Below are 698 nucleotides of genomic sequence, written 5' to 3'. Positions count from 1 at the left end.
CTATTATTTTCTTTCTTCTATCTCAGCTGTCTTCGGATATCTCATGCCCCATGCCTGAATAAAACAAAACAAACGAAGATAAAACCACATGATACAGCACATACTAACCTACTGGCTTGTGGCCCATCATGGCATAAAACAGCTGGATCTCATTCTCAACATTCCATTCAATGTCAGTCATTTTAGTGTTCAACATCACAAAGGTTTAAATGCTTCTCAATGCCACGTAAAAAAGTTGTTGTTTTCCAGTGGATGCCAGGCACCCTCGCCGGTCTTGTTGATGGTGTCGTACTCTTGTATAAAATTCTTGTACTTCTATTGTCCTTATAATGTGTTATATATTATTATATTGTTATTATTATTATGTTATATTTATAATCTAATTTATCAGTGATTGTGTGCAAGGATTATGCGAAACATGCATAGTGTTATTGATTTTTTTTTTTATTATGTATGTGTTTATGTGAGTACTTGTTTATATCTACATACACATGAGAGTTTAATGGCTACAGTTTTTATAGTACTCTATTTTTTATTTTTAAATAAACCCATATTTGCCGATTGCTTTAAACAACAAAAAATAGAACGCATCCACAAGACTATTATCATTCATCTGGCACAAATATTGTTTACATAGAAGGTTAATGATTAGTGTTAGAAATATTCCAGGTATGCAATTTTGCTTCCTTTATACAGAG

General features: G+C 32.1%; 1 protein-coding gene across 1 annotated transcript in view; it reads right to left on the bottom strand.

Moving 5' to 3' along the window:
* The window catches only part of LOC119586442 (MRG/MORF4L-binding protein-like), a gene marked incomplete in the record, with an annotated part of 7,366 nt that extends 7,062 nt beyond the window's left edge, over window positions 1-304 (bottom strand). The window contains 1 exon segment of the mRNA XM_037935170.1: window positions 109-304. Coding sequence (XP_037791098.1) covers window positions 109-196 — 88 coding nt within the window.
* Window positions 305-698: the final 394 nt, after the last annotated feature.

The sequence above is a fragment of the Penaeus monodon genome, chromosome 21 (genome assembly GCF_015228065.2).
Source record: "Penaeus monodon isolate SGIC_2016 chromosome 21, NSTDA_Pmon_1, whole genome shotgun sequence".
NCBI classification, from domain to species: Eukaryota; Metazoa; Arthropoda; class Malacostraca; order Decapoda; family Penaeidae; genus Penaeus; species Penaeus monodon.
Note: the sequence above shows the minus strand (reverse complement) of the source record. Positions and strands in the feature narration are given on the sequence as shown.